The following is a 16,651-nucleotide window of genomic DNA, read 5'->3' as shown; positions in this document are numbered from 1 at the left end:
TCAAAAAGTTTCGAAAAAAGAACAGTAGAACAAGTATAAATGAATTCATCACACCTCAATATAATAGTAAAACCAGAAAGGAACACTGAAATGGACCTATATTTAAGCTGCGTATTCAAATGAAGACTACAAATTTTGAACCTACAAAAACATGAATTCACAATGGTCTTGTCTCTCTTGCTATTGATACAATAGGCGCGTTTTCTATCGTAAAAAGATTCATCAAAATAGGAAATAAATCTAAATTTATTTTTTTGCTTTGTTCTATAAACCAAATGTGTCAAGCAGCTGCAATTACTGTTTTTGGCTTTTCAATCAGAAGTCCATGCCACCCATACCACCACCCATACCGCCACCCATTGCAGGAGATTCCTTCTCGTCCTTAGGAAGCTCGACAACAACTGCTTCAGTTGTGGTCAAAAGAGACGAGACACTGCATAGAACACAAGGGGCGTTACGTTGGCAAGAATGTGAGGCCAATGTCTCAAGTCTTAACGATGGAAGAACAAGAAAATAGGAAGGGGGTTATATGCTAACCTGGCAGCATCGACCAAAGCTGTCCTGATCACTTTCACTGGATCGATGATTCCTGCCTTTATCATATCTACATATTCACCCTTGGCCGCATCATATCCAAGATCAAGGTTGTCCTGATCCAACAATTTGCCAACCACGACAGCACCCTCTACTCCTGCGTTAGAGGCTATTGTATGTACTGGCGTCTGCAAACACAAAGTTCAACCAAGTCACAAGTCATTCACAACACAAGATAGTACTCGGAGTGAAACTACTTTATTACTAAGAAGCTAATTAGCAGGGTTAGAAGGGAGCATAGCAAACCTTCAGAGCATTCTGAATAATTTGTACACCAATCTTCTGGTCAAAGTTGGCTGTTGTCAAATTATCCAATTCTCTTGCTGCATAAAGAAGAGCAACACCACCACCTGCAAGACAAAAGAGGATCAATAATCTCGGACTATTGGATCTTCCCATTTTGCTACAAACTCACGGACATGTATTAAACCTGGAACAATTCCTTCCTCCACTGCAGCCTTTGTGGCGTTCAAAGCATCAGTTACTCTATCTTTCTTTTCACCAACCTCAGCTTCACTGGCTCCTCCAATCTGAAAATTAATACACATTCTGTGATGGCATGTTATAATAACGAGTCTGAATTAACAGTTGCAACTATTTCCCTCTAATAAAAAAGTTTGAATTCTTCTTTAGAAACTTAATTTACACAGGTTGCTAACAGAGGCATACCTTTAACACAGCAACACCCCCTGAAAGCTTAGCTAGTCTTTCCTGCAACTTCTCCTTGTCATAGTCAGATGTGCTCTGTTCAATGGTTGATCTAATCTGCAAATACAAAGAGCACGAGTATATGCTCAACCTCATGCAGAAGTACAGTGCTTTTACTGATATTGGTGAAAAAGTAAGCAAAACGAACCAGTTCGCATCGTTCCTCGATGGACTTCTTCTCACCAGCACCATCAAGAATGACAGTATCATCCTTAGAGATAGTTGCCTAGGGAAAGGAAAGCATGAGTAAAACAGTAGGAGACACATATATAAAGTCGACCCCCCCTACCCAGCGTATAACTCACTAGAAATACCAAACATGTATCACATTATGCACAATTTTTCATGCACTTATATATATTCAAAAGAAAACATACATAGTAAAAGAAACAACTACAGCCAAATCACGCAGCAAAAATACCTCTTTACTTGTTCCCAGCATCTCGAACTCCAAATTTTCAATGTTCAGTCCAAGCTCTTCTGTTATGACCTACCAAACAAGCAGTAATACACGTTGGTTAGGTATCATTAAGACAAATATCAACTATCTCATACATTAGCACAGTTCAACAGTTCTCACTTGGCCTCCAGTTAAAATAGCAAGATCTTGCAAATAAGCTTTCCTGTTTTCACCAAAGCCTGGTGCTTTGATGGCACAAACCTGTAGACATTTACAGACAATACATAATCACCAGACTGAGGAAAAGTCGAACCACAGAACAGGAAATACCGATCACTCATCAGTATACCTTGATTCCAGCACGGAGTTTGTTCAAAATAAGAGTGGCGAGTGCTTCATTGTCCACATCTTCAGCCACAATTAAGAGGGGCCTTTGTCTCTGCATAGATGAAATAAGACTGCAAGAGTAAGATAGACAGCAACATGATCAATCTCATAGACACCAAACTGATAATCTCAGTAAGAGGATCACCTTCAGAGCTAACTCCAATGCTTTCACAACAGCATTAATGCTTGAGATCTTTTTCTCATGAATCAGAATTAGTGGGTTATCCAGTTCCTGCCAGACATCAGGAGAATAGTGAATTTTAAACAAGAGAATGGTGCAAAATATGTAAAGAATGTTGGCACAGCGAGCAAACTCATGTGAGCTTAACTAAGATTAGCAAGCCAAAAACATACACATTTCTGATTCTTCTGATTTGTGATGAAGTATGGTGATATGTAACCTCTATCCAACTTCATCCCTTCAACAACATCCAACTCATTGAGCAATGTCTTCCCGTCCTGTGTGATAGTAGAAATGAGTTAGCTACACATCATTAAAGTAACAAGTCTCCCACAAATTAGCCGAAGTGTATAACAAATAGATACAAATTGGACTATGAAAAGATGTTTCTCATAACTGGGCAACAAATAACTTATCAAAATCCTATATGCTTGATTTCTAGCCCAAATTCTCCCATATAACACTAATATTCATCAGGTATCAATTAGTTAAACTCGGCAAATATATCTTCTACTCCAGCTCCACCCACATCCCAAGAGCATATTGAAATCAGAAGCTTCATTTTGAAGCTCACAGAGATAAGTAAGGACCACAGTGACCAAAAGATGCATACAGAGAATGCATAAATAGATAGACAATACGATTACTTACTTGAATAGTGATGACTCCCTCCTTGCCTACTTTCTCCATTGCCCTTGCAATGAGGTCGCCAATTACTCTTTCTCCGTTTGCAGAGATAGTCCCAACCTATCAATAGTTACAATATCAAAATCTTATGGGAAGAAGAAGAGTATCACTTAAGCAAAGAAGAAGTTACACAGAACTCTTCAGTGCATTATTAAATCTACTTTCACGGGAAATCTTTTACTTCTGCCTTTTTCTCCTTCTACTAGTAGTACTGCTTCCCTATGAGTTCCTTTTCACTGTTTATTTTCTTTTCTTTCTCTTTTTTTTTTTGGCGTTAGGTTGGGAGGGGTCAGGCTTAGAGGCTTCTAGGGAGGGAGGAGGTTGCCTGCAAAAGATAGAGAATTGTATGTACCAGAAAAGCAGTATTTTTAATGTGCAAGTTCAAAAACTTGCAAAGATACCTGTGCAATTTCCTCAGATGTACTGATCATCCGTGCTCTGCTTTTCAGGTTTGTCACAACAGAATCTACAGCCATGGTAATACCCCGTCTAAGGTCCATTGCATTCATACCAGCTGCCACTGACTTGCATCCTTCAGCAAATATTGCTCGGGTGAGAACTGTTGCACAAGTGGTACCTGAAAAAATAGAGAAGAGACAGAATCACCAATTATATTAGGCTGGAAATTCATAAATTCAGTCCAACAAAGAAAGAGACATCAAACTCCAGCACTGGAGGCAATACTGGACGCCTAAAGACTTACCATCACCAGCAACATCATTTGTTGCATTGGCGACTTGTTTTACAAGGCTAGCACCAACATTTTGTATCTTGTCCTTGAATTCAATACTTTTTGCAACAGTCACGCCATCTTTTGTCACTTTGGGTGCACCCCAACTTTGTTCAATCACCACATTACGCCCCTACAAAATAGGCATCTAGTATCATTTGTCACCGTTGATGATGAATCTGTTACCACCAGAACATAGGAGACAAACGTAATGAATAATAATTCTCATCTCCAACAAGTATGTCGGCAGAGAAAGTATTGCTGCCTTAGTGTTCTCCAAGCTCAAACAGCAGAAGCAAGGAGCAATGAGGAAAAAAAGCAACTATTTCACTTTTGCTTCAACAGAACGAGTTGTCCCAAAATGTAGGAAGTTTGGCCAACCAGAGAAAGAAGCTTATAGACAGTTAGACATAATTTTCAGCTGGGACAACAAATTCTTCTTAGTAGGGACCAAAACAGAGGAGTTCCTCTAAATGTCATTTAAGTTGCATATGCCCCAAATCCTAACGAGTACTTCCCAGAACACAATAAGAAGCATGTGAGCATCTGAAAATGGCAATAATTTAATGTTTGATGGAACCCATTTACATGTCTACATAACTGAATTCATGTTATCAATTTCCAAAAGATTAAGCATGTGCGTATGCGATAATTTTGCAATTTTTGTATGAACTTGAACCATTAGATCCAACAAATGAACAAGTCAAATGAAAGAGAAAAGCCCCATCAGATCAACATAATATTCAATGTACACGAATAGGAAAATAGATGTCTATAATTTGCTAAAAACAAGATTCTTTCACCAAAATTCAGATTCGTAGCATGAGTTTCACTACTATCTTTTGTTTTTTTTCCATGGGTAATGAATTCTGCTACAATCTTGAGTAACAAGTAACCCCTCCAAGGTTCAAACAATTGAATTTTTGGACAACACACAATTGACTTCACATATTTGGAAACAAGGTAAAAATATTATCAAAAGCAAAATGCACAAAAAATACAGCTTGCTAACGAAAAAAATCTTAATGAGTATGGACGACGACATTAAAGCACACATTATCCAACGAGAAGTGCTCAATGTGTTTTGAGCCTCACTCATGGGCTTCAAGGGCGCCTTCAACAAAAATGCTAGGTAACAAGTTATAACTAACCATATTTATCTATAAGAACAACATACGAAACAAACTACACAACCCCAAATAGCAATAATGCCACATACAATTCAACAGAGCAAACAGAGTATATCCACAAATGGGGTTGATAAAGCATTTCACCTTTGGACCCATAGTGACTTTAACAGCATCAGCAAGCTGCTCAACACCTTGAAGCATCAAAGCTCTAGCTTCAACTCCAAATCTGATATCCTTTGCAGCATAGTTTCTACTCCAATTCAACCTCCCACCAATCTACAACAACCCCATTTAAAACAACAATCCAAAACATACCACATCTTTAATCTATACATAAAAAAACAAACATACAAAACACACCTTTTGGGAACTGGTTCTTGCAACACTGTACAAACAAATAAATGGGTATTTGTCAAAATCAAATCTTTCACTCTTCCAACACATAAAACACCAAAAAAAAAAAAAAAGCAAGTCACATAATATGAAAAATACCTGGCTTTAGAAGCAAGATTTGCTGCAAAACGATACATTTTGAAGCTGAGAAATGCTGCTGAAAGTGAAAGTGGAAAGGGATTTTGAAGTACAAAGAGAGAAGTGGGGATGAAGAAGAAGCTTCAAAGGTATTTAATTTAGTGAAGAAGGGCCTAGAAGATCCCAAGAAGCACCTTCTAGGGTTTTAGGGTTTTATGGAAGAGGGTTTACTGTAATCATATATTCAAGATAATAATTAATTAAAATAAAAATAAATAGTTCACATAAAAAGTTGGTAATTTATAATAAAAAGTAAAAGAAGAAAAAAGAAAACATAAATTGCAACATTAGAAGAAAAAAAAACTAGGCAAATGTTGACGTTTTCATCATAGTAAGTTGCTCCCTTTTATTTAAATATATTTATTTACGATTTGATTGTTAGTTTTTCAGAATTATTATAGCATTTTCTGGGTCAACCACCGAAATAATAATCTAAATAAGGTTGTAATTTATTCAACTTGCAGTCAAATAAGTTGTATCATCTTTGTTTGAGACATCTTTATATATTTTTTGATCTGATTTTATCTAACTTTGTTTACTGTCAATATTGAGATTATTCGCAATATATTCGTAGTTACTATCTATTATTTCTTACTACTTATTGGCTATTACATTATTTTAGTATTGTTATTATTCCTTTTTTTTGAATATTATGTAATATTTTTATGGTATTCGTTATGTCTTCTTTACTTCTGTATATTATTTATTGCATTTGTTATGTGTTACATAACCTAAAGGGTTTTTAAAAATATTTTTTTCACCTAAATCTCAATGGTTGAATTTCACTTGATATATAATTATTAATATTGTAATACCTCGATAATAAAATATACGTATTCACTAATTGAACAATTTTTCACTCCTCACAAAGTCTTAAACTAATGAAACACTTAAATTATCACGTACTTTAATAAGGTGAAAAATTATTCGCACTCAATATAAATATCAAATTATATATATTTATTATATTTAAATATTTAAATAAAGTTAAAATGTGTCTTAATGAAGCACATACTTAATAGTTTCAGACTATAAAGATTATATGTAATTTAATATGACATTTCAAGACCTCAAACCTTTTATCTTTAACATTGATAATTCATTCTTGCCTCTATTTCATTTCACTATCAATTATTTTCTTAATATATACATAATAATAAATCAAGTTAAATAATAAAAAATTAATAATTAAATATGAAATATAAATAATAATAAATCAAGTTAAATAAATAAAAAATTATTAGTTAAATATGAAACTCGCAATTAATAATAATATTAGGTGTATTTTTAACATTAATAATAATTAATTACTTTAAAAAATAAGCATAATTATTAGGATCACTGGACAGTGAGAATTCACAATATCACCCGCAGGGTCAAGCTAACGTGTCAAATTTCCACTGGTTAGTATACTGACCCGACCCGACCCGACCCGACATTACCATCATCTCTTCTTCTTCTTCTCAACTTTTTTCCAAATCGCAGTTTTCTTCTCCATTGAATCGCCATCACTGTAGCCCTGTAAAGCAGCTCAAAATTACAGTGTTCCGGCACAGAGGGAAAATCACACTGTAGGAAAAATGACGGAGGCAATGATAAGGAAGAAAGCCGGAATGGCTAGCGTGAAAGACATGCCCTTATTGCAAGATGGTCCACCACCAGGCGGTTTTGCACCGGTTCGATTCGCTCGCCGGATCCCTAACACTGGTCCAAGTGCTATGGCTATTTTCCTTACTGCTTTTGGTGTTTTCTCATGGGGTATGTACCAAGTCGGCGTAGGAAATAAGAAGCGAAGGTATGAATCGAGTTTTTTTTTTTAAGTTTGTGAGAAGAAAATTCATTTGGGTGTGTTTATTTTGGCTTGATTTGATCTGGGTATGTGTTAATTTTTGTTGTTTGTGAAAAAGTTTGTTCCTTTTCTTTTTTTTGGGTTATGTGGGTGATAGCTGATTGTGGTTCTTGGTAAACCCTAAAAATGTTAGCTGAATTTGTGTGCTATGGTTGAGTTGAGCTGATTAAGAATCGAGCTTCTTGTTGTTTTTCTTTTCAGTTTATTTGATTAAGGTAGGTGGAATTTGACAATTCATCTGAATTGGTAAGTGGAATTAGATTGAAGAAAAGGTTTTTAAAATGTGTGGATTCCGATTAAAGAGAAGTATTAGGCTGTGACTCATGATGAGCATACGCCCGAGTTTTGAGTTAAGAATGGAAAGTGGTAGATTTGAAACCAGTCCTTGAGCAAGGGTGTTGATCTGTGGTGATGGGTGTACACTTCAGCAGAAATGTGATGACTCTGTGAAAAATTATATCTTGAGTAGGTTACTTTTACGTGCTAGTACAAATTGGTCTTGATTTTTTACTTTCTATTAAGATTTGTGTGCATCATTGATAATCTTGTCATTTGTTGACTTGAAGCAAGTGATTGCTACTCTAAGAAGTTGTTTCTTTGCACAGCAGAACTGCTCCAGTTAGAGGAGAACCAGAATGTCTAGTTTGCTGGTTTGTCTGATTGTGAAATAAAAGCTAGTACCCAATGTGGCATGCTGGCTGTGGTTATTTCTCATACTTCCAAAATCATCGAAATCAGGATCCTTTCACAGTAGATAGAAAAGTTTGCTCCAAATGGAAGGGGCATTCTGGATTTTGGACTATTGAGTTGTTTTCATTAAGTTAAATAGAATGTATTATCCCCTTAACAGTTAACATACTCCAGTGCTTATAAAGCTTCTTGAGATGGAAACACCAGTTAACAGATTTGTATCTGGTAAGCAATAATAGATCATCAAAATAAATGTGTTCCATCCTTTCTATGGGACAGACTCCAGCAATTGTCCTGGTGCTTCCAGTGACTGTAGATCTTATAGATATGAATGAATTTTAATGAAGATTCCTCTGCTAACAGGAAAGCCTTTAAGGTATTGCATATGTCAGATTTCATGTTATGGCCCTTTTGAGTTGTGTATCTTCTGAAGAAGGATATTATAAACTTCATAGAGTAGTCAGAAATCTGATGAATCATCTTTTTGAATGATAGGTTCTCTCGAAAAATGGAATTTAAGATGGAGTGAAAGATAACGGAGTTTCTAGTTAGCAGGATATTTAAGCAGGTTGGAGGGTAGACTGTAGATGGGTGGGGACACATAGTCCCTGGAATTTTAAACCTGTTGGCCAACAAAGTCGGGATGGAATCCCAAAGGACATTTCTCTGACGTAGGAAAAAAGAAGAAATAGTGCGAGATATTATTTTCAGATCTAGCCAATTGTGACTGTCTTGATGCTCTGGTGAACTGTCATCGTGTGGTTATTGCAAACCCTTGGATGGAGATATTGGAATGTATAATCCTAAGAGAAGTTTTCATTAACAATAAAAAAAATGAATTTGTTATCTTATCCAAAAAAAAATAAAAATGAAGTTGTCTTCATTAGTTATCTCTTTCTTATAATTCATTTGGCAACACCAAAAAGATTTATCTCGTGGAGATGATAAATCCTTTAAATTCAATGGCTTGAAAGTGAGGATAGTCGTCATCGAGAATCCGATTTCCAAAGCCAGAGCTTTACTGTTTCTCATGTCCAACCTGAAAGTTTTTCTCACGCATAAAATCTGAACTCAGATCATGAAGAAGAGAGTACGAGAGCTGCCAGTTTTTTCTCATCTGCTTGAAAATTTATTTGTCTGCATTGTTTTGGTTTGGGGGTGGGGGATAGGTGTCACCAGTTTACAAATCTTCAACTTTAGAGGGTTTCAACTGTAGAGGCTTGTGATTGTCACCAATAACTACAATACTAGTGAGTCTTCTTATGTGCTCCCCCCTGGGTTATCTTTCTATACTTTGAAAATAAATTAGTAAATTTATGATCTTAATCTCCTTCAAATACAATAGATAATCTCTTAGCATAGTGTCATACTTCCCATATTGAAGTTAGCTTTTAGCTATGATCAATTTTGCAGTTGATATTCCATCAAAACACATGTAGTCTCTTTCATTTCAAACAACCTGAAAAATGACTGCGGGAATCATTTTCCAGATCTTTTTTGATGGCTTTGTCAACTGTCTAAAAATTGCAGTTGATATAGGCTTCCTTGATGGACTGGGGCATGATCCAAAACAAGCCAAAATGGAGAGGGATTAAACTACACAATTTATTTGGAATTCACATGCTTTCTTTTTTATTTGGGTAAATCACGTAAAGTTGGGGTGTTCCATAAGAACATAGAATAACCAGCTGGGGCAGTTCTTCTTAGATATTATTTTCAGCTAAGATATTCACATCTCTGGTTAGCCAAAACTATCAATTGGATCAATGGAATTGGCTTTATCACTGCGTCACAATGAACAATTCACCTATGATATTGTTAGTGATTCAAATCAGCATGCATCTCATTCCTTCTACATGTTTGAAAATCTATTTTGTGTTGCCAGCTTTTTCTCTTTATGTAAAACTCATGTTTAAGCATTTATCATATGATTAACTAATAGGGGGATGAAGTTCTACTGCTTGTGGGACTCTGGATGTTGTTTATTTACATTAGTCATCAATTGTTTGGGTTGAAGACCTAATACAAATAAATAAAGGTGCCTTCACTCTAATAATTTTGAAGTTTTAAGATAAGGTAGTCACACAATTCAACTTGGTATTTAGAGCCAAACCTATCCTGGTGTTTAATTACCTAATGTTAAACTGCCATGTTATTTCATCTATGCTCTAAATGGAGCATGCCCGTGTTAAGCCCCACATGGTTTGGGGGTCTCTGTTCTAATATCTATATGTTGTCTTGGTCACTTCTCACCTTACGCATACATTGGTTTGAGGGTGTGGACTCTTGTCTTTCTATATGGTAGTGGAGTATTTTCAATTCATGAGCTAACTCTTGGATTTGAAATAGTCCCAAGGTCCATTTTCATTCGAGCATAATATCAGGGCTAGATGCATCATTGATGTTATTTTAATCAATATTGGGTCATCATTTGTTATCCATGCTCTGAAAACATAGGAGTCAGAGCTCTCTGATATCGGGGTTCTTGGAGGAGCTTGGAGAAGTTGTTTGATCTGAGGACATACCTAAAACTCCCTTCTTATGTTTTGGAATATGTGCACTGGTTGACACCTCCTCCATAGTTCCCAAAACCACCGTCAATCTCAAACTTCTTTAGAAGAAGTTCTGATAATATTTTCACTATGTAGGGTGATAAAGGAAGAAAAATATGCTGCCCGAAGGGCTATATTACCCATGCTTCAAGCTGAAGAAGATGAAAGGCGAGCCTCCTTGAATTTGTTTCCATTCCATGCCCTGTTTATTTATCGTACTCTGGAACTCGTTATAACTTATCCTACTTTTTTTTTTTTTTTGCTTATTTAGATTTGTTAAAGAGTGGAAGAAGTATCTTGAAGAAGAGGCGAGAATCATGAAGGATGTTCCCGGTTGGAAAGTTGGTGAAAGTGTTTACAACTCTGGGAAATGGATGCCTCCAGCAACTGGAGAGCTTCGTCCTGATGTCTGGTAAGAGATGCTGGTAAAGCTTCCAGGACATGCAGCACGAAAAACTGGTTCATGTCAGTGGAGGTCATACTTTCTTTCGGATTTCTTTCCTCATTGGAATAAAATTGTATCTGCAAAATCTGTGCAACATGTTTAAGATGATTGCTTTAACGCTATTAGCATTACGAGTTGGGATCATAAGAGACAATGCAACTTCATGTTTCTCTTATAGTTGATTCAGATCGTTTTTTAATGAATAGGCGTCCTTCATCATCCATCTTCTCAATGTGTTTTCATCCAATTACAATATGGAAGTGGCTTTTCCAGTTGCCTCAAAACACTAGAGAAGCCAAATCTAGCAGAAATTATCCTTGAATGTTTCTGACAAATATTAAGTTATGCTAAAGATTGTTTTCCTAATTATTATTATCATTAGAGTACTTCTTTTTCACTTCCCTTTAACAGTAAATTGTCTTATTACTAATCCCATGGTGTTTGAGAACTACTACTACCCTATTAGTTTTACTAATCTCCGAAATTTCTCATTTTCACGCATCAGATTAGTGTATCACGTATAAAATGTAATGTATCTTATCAAACGATTAATGTATCTCGCGCATTACTTTGAATAAAGTAGCAACAATTAAAACTTGCAAAACTTATTAATATCAACAAAATATACTTTACAAAAGGCCTTACAATTATTCAAACAAACATCTCCATAGTTTGGCTTCAAAGTAGAAACTACTGTAGAGGCCTAGTGAAGTAGAAACAAAGGTCCAGTGCCATCTTTTTTATCAGCATCTGGTATGCTCTTGTAGGTACAAAAGTTGTTAGAGATCTCCCAGCTCCAATCTTCCTTCCTTGTCACATACATAGGCGGCCAACGGTTTATCCTCACGTAGTGTTCTCTTATATTTCCATCTGCAAGCAAGCTAGTTACTATGGAGTAGCAAGATTCATGACCACCCCATATCTTGTCATCTGGTTCTGCAGTCTGACTTCCATCTGGAAGAAAATAACGGCGCAGGGGACGTCCAGTTCCATTCCTGTAGGGATCGAGCATTCGCCAGTACTCAGGAGCCGCCTAAGGATTCGTCCACACAAGTAGTATAGGTTGTAGTTATACAAGGATTATGTTTTATCTTTGTTATCCTATGACGGAAACTAGCGAAAGGAAAGAGGGAAATCTGCTTCACTTCGTTTTTTTCACTCTCTTGTCAAACCAAAAAACTTCTCTTCCTTCCTCTAGTTTCCAATCAAAGCTTTATTGAATCCAGATGCATTAAACTGTGAAGAAATAGCAATCAAAGGCAGCAGCAGAAGTGGTTCAAATAGCACTTACAGGATACAGAACCATGCAAACCGTTTTCAATTTTGGCAAAAGCTCTATGAAACTGACCAGTGAAGAACAAAAAGTTAAACATAATGAACAAGAAATGAAGGTATTATGCAGTCTTACCAACTACTTGCAAAGCTACACAAAGACCGACCCTCAAACGGACGTTTTAACTTCAATCGTACAGATTTAAGTTTTCTCAAGCACGTACAAACTATATCTACTCAATTTGGTGCGAGCTGCAGCCATGCATGATTTATATGGGTGGATAATGCCTATTCATGGACTTCCAAAATTGGCAAGTAAGACTTAGAAAGAAGGAATATAAATAGGCTCATACCTCGGTGAAATGGAACTCCCACACATGATCATACAAATCCTCCTTTCTTATTCGCTTCTAAGAAAAATAATATATGAAGAAGTAACGTCAGACAAATCAAACGAAAAAGATTAACGTATATTGTATGTGGAAGTGCTAAGGAGAGAGTTCCAATACTCACACGTTTACCATCCATTACAGACAGTGAGTAAACGACCAACTTCGACAAATCATTTACTTTTGCTAACCGAGGTAAATGTGTTTTGCCTCGCCATAATTCTTCACACTACAAAGAGATGCCAAGAAAGATCATTGATCTGCTGTCATTGATCTGCTGTGAAGTTGTAATTAAATTTGCACATGACTTCATCTCTTCTTATTTAGAATTTACTGTTGTTTACTCGCTAAGAGCATGAAGGAAGAAAATAACGTCATTTTACAAAGGACGAACTCTGAATCATTAACATTTAGTGAAAGGAAACAACAAATACTGAGCAAAACTCATTTCACTTTTATGGAACTGTTGATGACTCCAAGAAAAACAGTATCATAATATTTTTTTTTCTCTTTATTTTCTTCATTAATAGTATCCGGATGCATGCACCTTGACTATGGTGCAGCCAGTCCAACTCGCAAGTATAAGCCACCATGGTAATCCTACCACCATGACTTGAGTAGATGGTCCCACACAAGCAGTGTTATAACTAAGACTGAAACCTAGGATTTCCACATATTTATCCCAAAGCTCAATCTAATTTTCAACCCCTAGAAAGTCTACTTTCCTTTTAGGCTGATTGTTGGCGAGGCGGTGGTTCAAACTCCCAATATCGTGATGGTTCATAACCATTAATCTTCTAAGCTTTCAGAAGTAGATGGACTCACATCAAGTGTTTTAGTAGAGATTGAAGCCTGGGATGTCCACGTTGGTTCAACCAATTTTTCAAATCCCAAAAGAAGTTATCTTTTGGGCTGGTTATTGATGAGAAGGGGCCCAAACTTCCAACACCGTGGTTCATAGACACTAAGCTTCTAAGCTTTCAGAAGGCCATATTCCACAATCGAAATTTCTTATGGAGTCGTCGAGTGTGTTGGCATAGTTCTCCTCATACATGACTTCCATAGTTTTCCTTGAAACACTAACTGGTTACTACTAATTCTACCACTTAATCTGCAGTTTGTTTGCAAGTCATTTCCTTTTCTAGCTCCGCTTTTTAGCTTTAAGTCTAAGACACTATACCTATATTGGGCGGTCATTGGTCTTCCTGGAATAACCTTACAGCTTGAAATGAACTTCTATCACATGTTTATTTGACTATGGTTACCTCCAGTTTCATAAGTTACTCGGTGATAATTTCCCTTTCTTAAAATATGTAATAGCTACCACCAAATCATAGGCTGCAGATTTTTTCTTTCCAACTCTTCAAAATCCAAAACTACTTTCTGACCACTAATATGATTCAATTAACACTAGCTACCACCACATCATATAAATAACTCACAAGTAGAAAGAGAATATGTAAGGTCTTATTTGCTTGTTTGCGACGGGTAAAGGATGAAAATTCCTTTTGAGGGGGGTGATATTTAAAGATAACATAGCATAGTTTTAGCAAAGAGCACACAATGTGTATACTTGTAAGGGCTAAACTCCAGATCAAATGGGCAAGAAGATACACAAAGACAATGTGTTTTTTACATAATTTGTAGTCTCTAAGGGAAGACGTTAAAATAGAAGAAGATCCAATGTTCTTAGGAAAAGAAGATCCAATTTTAAGAATAGTCCCTGAAGAATTTATGTTCCAATACCTGGTAAAGCAATTAAGAGCAAGAAACATAAAGAGACAATTCATCTTCAACAATTTATCATCTTCCCAACAAACCAACTAGAAATGTTCAGAGAGGACCTGCAGCTGCAAGTGAAAATTGACCCAACAATAATGTAAAACTTGCAACAACAACAACATACCCCGTGTAATCCCACTTGGGTCCAGGGGGTGTAAAGTATATGCAGACGTTACCCCTATCTTTATGAGGTAGAGAGGTTATTTCCAATAAGACATTTCAAATCAGGTTAAAAAAATAGCAGAGGTGAAGAAACTATATCAAAATATTACAAAAAGCAAGAAAAAGCATTTTGAAAAAAAAAGGAACAGTAACTAAACAAACAATACAATAATCAAGTACATGAAACTACAGGAGTATTAGCACAGCAGGTAAGTGCCAAGAAATTTCATACTAGCTATTTCCACTACTGTCACCCCTAAGTATTTGCATTATTTGTGAGAGTTCGGTCATTTGAAGAAAAGACATTGGATTATACAAAGTGTTCCTAAAGCTATAATTTGACACAATCTGGTTGGCGGCATTTTTGAATTCAAAACATTAAGATTATTTGGATCATTGTTCCAATGTATCCCAACCTTTTAGCAAGTTCCAATTTAGAAGGCTGAAATAGTTAGGCTTTCATTAAGGTATACATAAGTACACATAGGAGTTTCTTGCAATACATAGAGGTTAGCATCGAATCACATGAAACTTTACTAGTATGGAAGGATTAGCAAGATAACACGCCACTTCTTACTAATAATCTACCCTAATCCATATTCTCCACAACCTCCTATCTAAGGTCATATCCTACGTCAGCATAACTATACCTCTATAGCCCACCTCCACACTAAGGCATCCGTCTACTCCTAAACTTACAACATAGTAAATGTTCTTGCTTTGATATACCAATTTTGATAAATAAGTAGTAAAAAAGCATTACAATTTGCGACTGAGGAGCGATTTCGGGGATAAAACCATATAACAAAAAAAACACAATTGTAGTAACAAAGTTTTGACATGAAATGAACCTTAATTTACCAAAATTGAATTTTGACAACTCAACTAAATGAAAGTTCAAACCTTGGAGCTCCAAATCTTATCAGAAGAAGCAACAGCCCTCCATCCACGAGATACAAGGAGACACAGTGCCACGCTGCGTGCGTCTAGACAGCTCAAAATCATCAACATAACATCTGTCCCAAGAACAACTAATGGATCACTCAACCAACCCATTTCACAAATTCTCCTTTTCTTCTTCCCTTTTTCTGCAAACCGATCTTCCAAGATTCCACCTTTATCATCTTCAACCCCAAAACAGGGCAACCCAGAAACCCCATCTTCACTACTCATGGTGGTCTTCTTTATATGACCAAACTCGCAGGTTCTGGTTTCTGTCATTGGAGGTGATTAGTAAAAGGGTGTCCAGAAAATCAAGAATCTTGAGCTGATTACTTCGCAAATAAGTCTTTTGGATTTTATAAGGCTGAGGCGGTGGCCGGCGGGGTTTGGGTTTTACCGGGGAGGGAGTTAGTTGTAATAAAACAACGTCAATACGCGTACGAAATTATTTTTGTTAGAAAATATTTTATTTTTTTTATTTGAATTTACTAAAACTTTATATATAGACATCAAAAATCAAAGATAAAATAAAAAATAAAAATACTCCTACAAGAAACTTGCACGTAGCTTAGTAAACAACTTTCTACATCAATTTGCGAGTAGCTTATAGAGCAATTTTATTTCGATAAGAAAAAGTCTATTCAATTCATTTGTACATCAATTCGAAAGAAAATTCTCTCGAATTCTTTTTAGCTATATCTCTTGTTGTTCCAAATTAATACATATTACAAAATTTAATTAGTGTTAGTAAAGAAGAAGAAGAAAAACACAAAGTTGCATAGAAGATTAATGAGTAAAACACATTTCTCGAATGATGAACAATTTTGAAAAAAATTATACGAGGACATTCGTAATGATTTGAGGAAATAATACGTATACAATAACGAATTTAAGACTTTTATTCATGAGATTTGAAAAATATAAATATAAATGTGTGATACATAAAGAAAATAAATACAATTCAAAAAAATAGTAATATATTTTATAAATAAAAAGAGTTAATTCTGTCAAAAGAGACTTTTTAGCTAAACTAAATAAAGATTATATATGTATTATAAAGAGACTTTTATATATTATATATTATTTTACGTATTGTTTTGTAGAATTAGAAAAAAATAATAGTATTTTTATAAGATTAGGAAAAAGAATTAAAATACTAATAATTAAGGATTTCAGCCTTCCAAAAAAAAGTATAATATAACAATAACAAATAACATATA

General features: G+C 35.6%; 3 protein-coding genes across 4 annotated transcripts; 1 reads left to right on the top strand and 2 right to left on the bottom strand.

Moving 5' to 3' along the window:
* Positions 1 to 80: 80 nt before the first annotated feature.
* Positions 81 to 5,678, bottom strand: LOC101250927 (chaperonin CPN60-2, mitochondrial). The gene is made up of 17 exons (XM_004247762.5): positions 5,310 to 5,678; positions 5,178 to 5,202; positions 4,962 to 5,093; positions 3,661 to 3,820; positions 3,359 to 3,534; positions 2,922 to 3,017; positions 2,444 to 2,548; positions 2,235 to 2,321; positions 2,052 to 2,141; positions 1,883 to 1,963; positions 1,724 to 1,792; positions 1,451 to 1,528; positions 1,264 to 1,359; positions 1,025 to 1,124; positions 841 to 944; positions 538 to 722; positions 81 to 433 (listed from the first exon to the last, which is right to left on the bottom strand). Exons 1-17 carry the CDS (start codon positions 5,345 to 5,347, stop codon positions 316 to 318), a joined length of 1,740 nt encoding a protein of 579 aa, XP_004247810.1. The 5' UTR covers positions 5,348 to 5,678; the 3' UTR covers positions 81 to 315.
* Positions 5,679 to 6,627: 949 nt separating this feature from the next.
* LOC101250631 (NADH dehydrogenase [ubiquinone] 1 alpha subcomplex subunit 13-B) lies at positions 6,628 to 11,103 on the top strand. Its single transcript, XM_004247761.5, has 3 exons — positions 6,628 to 7,143; positions 10,536 to 10,607; positions 10,711 to 11,103. The coding sequence occupies exons 1-3, from the start codon at positions 6,929 to 6,931 to the stop codon at positions 10,853 to 10,855; spliced, it is 432 nt and encodes a 143-aa protein (XP_004247809.1). The 5' UTR covers positions 6,628 to 6,928; the 3' UTR covers positions 10,856 to 11,103.
* A 370-nt stretch (positions 11,104 to 11,473) lies between these two features.
* On the bottom strand, positions 11,474 to 16,001 carry LOC101250340 (uncharacterized). Of its 2 annotated transcripts, none has more exons than XM_004247760.5 (4): positions 15,393 to 16,001; positions 12,670 to 12,774; positions 12,510 to 12,566; positions 11,474 to 11,917 (listed from the first exon to the last, which is right to left on the bottom strand). In XM_004247760.5, the coding sequence occupies exons 1-4, from the start codon at positions 15,708 to 15,710 to the stop codon at positions 11,588 to 11,590; spliced, it is 810 nt and encodes a 269-aa protein (XP_004247808.1). In that variant the 5' UTR covers positions 15,711 to 16,001; the 3' UTR covers positions 11,474 to 11,587. The 2 variants fall into 2 exon arrangements, with proteins under 2 accessions (XP_004247808.1, XP_010326805.1); XM_010328503.4 differs by having other exon boundaries at positions 12,510 to 12,563; positions 15,393 to 15,905.
* Between the last annotated feature and the right edge of the window lie 650 nt (positions 16,002 to 16,651).

This window comes from Solanum lycopersicum, chromosome 9 (assembly GCF_036512215.1).
Source record: "Solanum lycopersicum chromosome 9, SLM_r2.1".
Lineage (NCBI taxonomy): Eukaryota > Viridiplantae > Streptophyta > Magnoliopsida > Solanales > Solanaceae > Solanum > Solanum lycopersicum.
Note: the sequence above shows the minus strand (reverse complement) of the source record. Positions and strands in the feature narration are given on the sequence as shown.

Bases quoted from the DNA above. Each gene is read 5' to 3' on its own strand.
- LOC101250927 (XM_004247762.5), bottom strand. From the start codon at position 5,347: ATGTATCGTTTTGCAGCAAATCTTGCTTCTAAAGCCAG. The intron at 3,535-3,660 runs GTAAGTCTTTAG...CTATTTTTTCAG, and splicing joins AAATGATGTTGCTGGTGATG to GTACCACTTGTGCAACAGTT. The intron at 3,018-3,358 runs GTATCTTTGCAA...AACTATTGATAG, and splicing joins CATCTGAGGAAATTGCACAG to GTTGGGACTATCTCTGCAAA.
- LOC101250631 (XM_004247761.5), top strand. From the start codon at position 6,929: ATGACGGAGGCAATGATAAGGAAGAAAGCCGGAATGGCTAGCGTGAAA. The intron at 7,144-10,535 runs GTATGAATCGAG...TTCACTATGTAG, and splicing joins GTAGGAAATAAGAAGCGAAG to GGTGATAAAGGAAGAAAAAT. The intron at 10,608-10,710 runs GCGAGCCTCCTT...TTGCTTATTTAG, and splicing joins CAAGCTGAAGAAGATGAAAG to ATTTGTTAAAGAGTGGAAGA.
- LOC101250340 (XM_004247760.5), bottom strand. From the start codon at position 15,710: ATGACAGAAACCAGAACCTGCGAGTTTGGTCATATAAAGAAGACCACC. The intron at 12,775-15,392 runs GTTTGAACTTTC...ATCTCTTTGTAG, and splicing joins ATAAGATTTGGAGCTCCAAG to TGTGAAGAATTATGGCGAGG. The intron at 11,918-12,509 runs GTATGAGCCTAT...ACGAATCCTTAG, and splicing joins GGGAGTTCCATTTCACCGAG to GCGGCTCCTGAGTACTGGCG.